The 2,581-nt window shown below is 41.8% G+C and overlaps 1 protein-coding gene across 1 annotated transcript; it reads right to left on the bottom strand.

Annotated features, from left to right (window-relative positions):
• Window positions 1-1,071: 1,071 nt before the first annotated feature.
• On the bottom strand, window positions 1,072-2,580 carry TM35_000061070 (uncharacterized protein; the record flags this gene model as incomplete). The annotated part of the gene is made up of 1 exon (XM_029023144.1): window positions 1,072-2,580. A coding segment is annotated over one exon (1,509 nt), but the record flags the coding sequence as incomplete, so codon positions are not given.
• Window position 2,581: the final 1 nt, after the last annotated feature.

Raw genomic sequence — 2,581 nt, 5'->3', positions numbered from 1 at the left:
AGGCGAGAACAAAGAAATGTGTTTTCATTACGTGGGCGGTGCGAGTAGCAACCCAAACACACAAAGAAACACACAACAGAGGGGCACTCAAACACCTACAACCCACCAATCTTTTTACCATAATAAAAATGCAAAAAAAGGAGTGACTGCGTGAGGCAGACACAATAATAGTGCAAAAATAATAAAATAGAAATTCATGACTTACTGTGACTACGATGCCTGGACACAGCAATGCTCACTTTAAGATCTCAACATGTACGTATTAAATTGTAAAAGTATAGTTTTCATGTCTTTATTATTCATATTGTCCCATTAGTTTGTAAATAATGAAAAAGCAAAGTATTATTTTATACAAATAAACACACAAAACACAGAATTCATATACGAATCGAAAAAAGAGAAACTAATAGCTGCAAACAGAGTGCAATTTAATCCTGAAGAGAAAACACACACACAGAAAGCACCACACCACACAGGGAAACACAATAAAATGAAAACAAGCAAGAAACGAATTCAATGATCACCATGTGACCATGTTCAGGGGGCAAGAACACAATTCCCTGCAGTGTGTGTGTGTGTGTGTCTTTCGTACAGGGCGAGCAGTGGGAATGATGTACACATGATGACAGTCCACACACACACAAAGAGAAGGAGGGTTGGTAGTGTGCGTGTTTGTGTGTGTTGAACCTCCTGCCATTCTTCACATTTCAGGCACAGCAATCACAATATTATTGGGATTGTATCCCATTCCATGGGTAAAAGCAATAGTTAGTCATATCACGGAACACACACTTTATTAGGCGGGCACAGTGAACGGCGGCACAGCAGTGCCCAGATAATAATGCGAACAAACAAAGAGTACACTCCCCTCACAAAATGATGGTTTGTCATGTGTTGAGTACCACAGTAGCCCAATAGATTTGTTCAGTAAATAATACAAACAAAAGATTTATCGAACTGAAAAAGAAAAAAAGAAACATTAAAATTCAATAAAAAGAACAGTGTCCTTACAATGCGCCTGTGTCTAGTCAAACAAAGGTTAACTGTGCAGCTGTGCCATGGGAACACCGATCAGCACACGAGAGTGCAGCCCAGCACACACAGCAGCAGCAGCAGTAAGGGACTGTGCACCAATGCAGGACTGTCAGTGCCATCTTTCTTTTTGGGGTGATTCGGTGAGAGAGAACGACTGCGTGGAGCATCTGATACTGGCGTTAATCTTTCATTCGGTTTTTTAGGAGTTTCAGTTGTTTGTTTTCCGATCATATTATCGTTGTCTTTATTGCTTTCCGCCACGCTTCCTGCTGTGGTAGTCTCTTCTTTCTCTTTTGCCCTTTTCGCCCGTTCCTTTGTAACCAGTCTCTCCAGGTCCTCTTTAACTCTTTTCTCCCATTCTTCTGCAGCCAATCTATACTGTTCATGTTTAGCTCTTTTCGCTCGTTCTTGTGCAGCCAGTCTCTCCAGGTCCTCTTTAACTCGTTTCTCCCATTCTTCTGCAGCCAATCTATACTGTTCATTTTTAGCTCTTTTCGCTCGTTCTTGTGCAGCCAGTATCTCCAGTTCTTTTCTTTTTTCTTCGTCTCCCTTCTCTGCTTTAACACTTTCCCTCTTCTCCTCTTCTTCACCCTTCATTCCTGTCCGTTCTTCAGCCCTTTTCTCCTCTTCTTCACTCTTCATTCCTGCCCCTTCTTCAGCCCTTTTCTCCTCCTTCTCAATTGGAGGAGTCACTTCTTCTTCAGCCCCCTTCTGATTATCCTTAATTTCTGTAATTTTTGGTTCCTTTTGTGCATTTGTGATGTTCGGTTCGCTTTCTGCTGTGACCCCATCAGGTTTTTCCTTGCGTACTGCTGCAATCGTTTCGACTTCATCTCCAACCCTTTCGAGGTTTTCCTTCTCTTTTTTAGCTTTGAGTTTTCGTTCAATTTCCCCGAGTTCTTTAAGTGATTTTTTCAATGCCTCGCCCGATTTCTTCATTTGTGTTTCAGCATTCTTCTTGGCAACACGACCCCGCCGTAAAGTATCCAAGAGTTTATTGTTGAGAGTAGACAACTCTTCAGATGTTTTAGTACTGTTTGCAGTGAGTGCTTTTCTTTCTGGTGTCGTATATTCCTCCTCCTCTCGTAGAGTTAAATAATAGAAATGTTTCCGTTTAACTTGCCTTACCACGTCATTATCGTTACCACGGGAAACCCAACAAGGCTTTTTCGCGTGCCTTTTATTACTGACAAAAAACGTAGTATCAGCGACAGCATGTTCGTATTTTTCTATTGTTTTCTTAGCATCCTGGACTTGTTTTTTAAGACCCTCAATCACAGCACCATCGACATCAAGTTCACCTCCTTTCGTTTCCTTCTTAATCTCTTCAACACGACTGACCATATTTGTGGCTGTTTCTTTAGCACGCAAAGAATTGTCATCGCACAATTTTATTTCTTCCTCCAATACAGACAAACAACTTTTTCTCTCCAGAAGCAGTTCATACGCCTTGGCTACCGCCACCGTTAAGTCTCGTTCGGCTGAACTAAACACATCTTCTGCACTCGATGAAGGCACTTCCCCGGCACCACTTGCATTCGCCACA

This window comes from Trypanosoma theileri (assembly GCF_002087225.1).
Source record: "Trypanosoma theileri isolate Edinburgh chromosome Unknown TM35_Tth_6_V1, whole genome shotgun sequence".
NCBI classification, from domain to species: Eukaryota; Euglenozoa; class Kinetoplastea; order Trypanosomatida; family Trypanosomatidae; genus Trypanosoma; species Trypanosoma theileri.
This window is presented reverse-complemented; position numbering and strand designations above follow the sequence as displayed.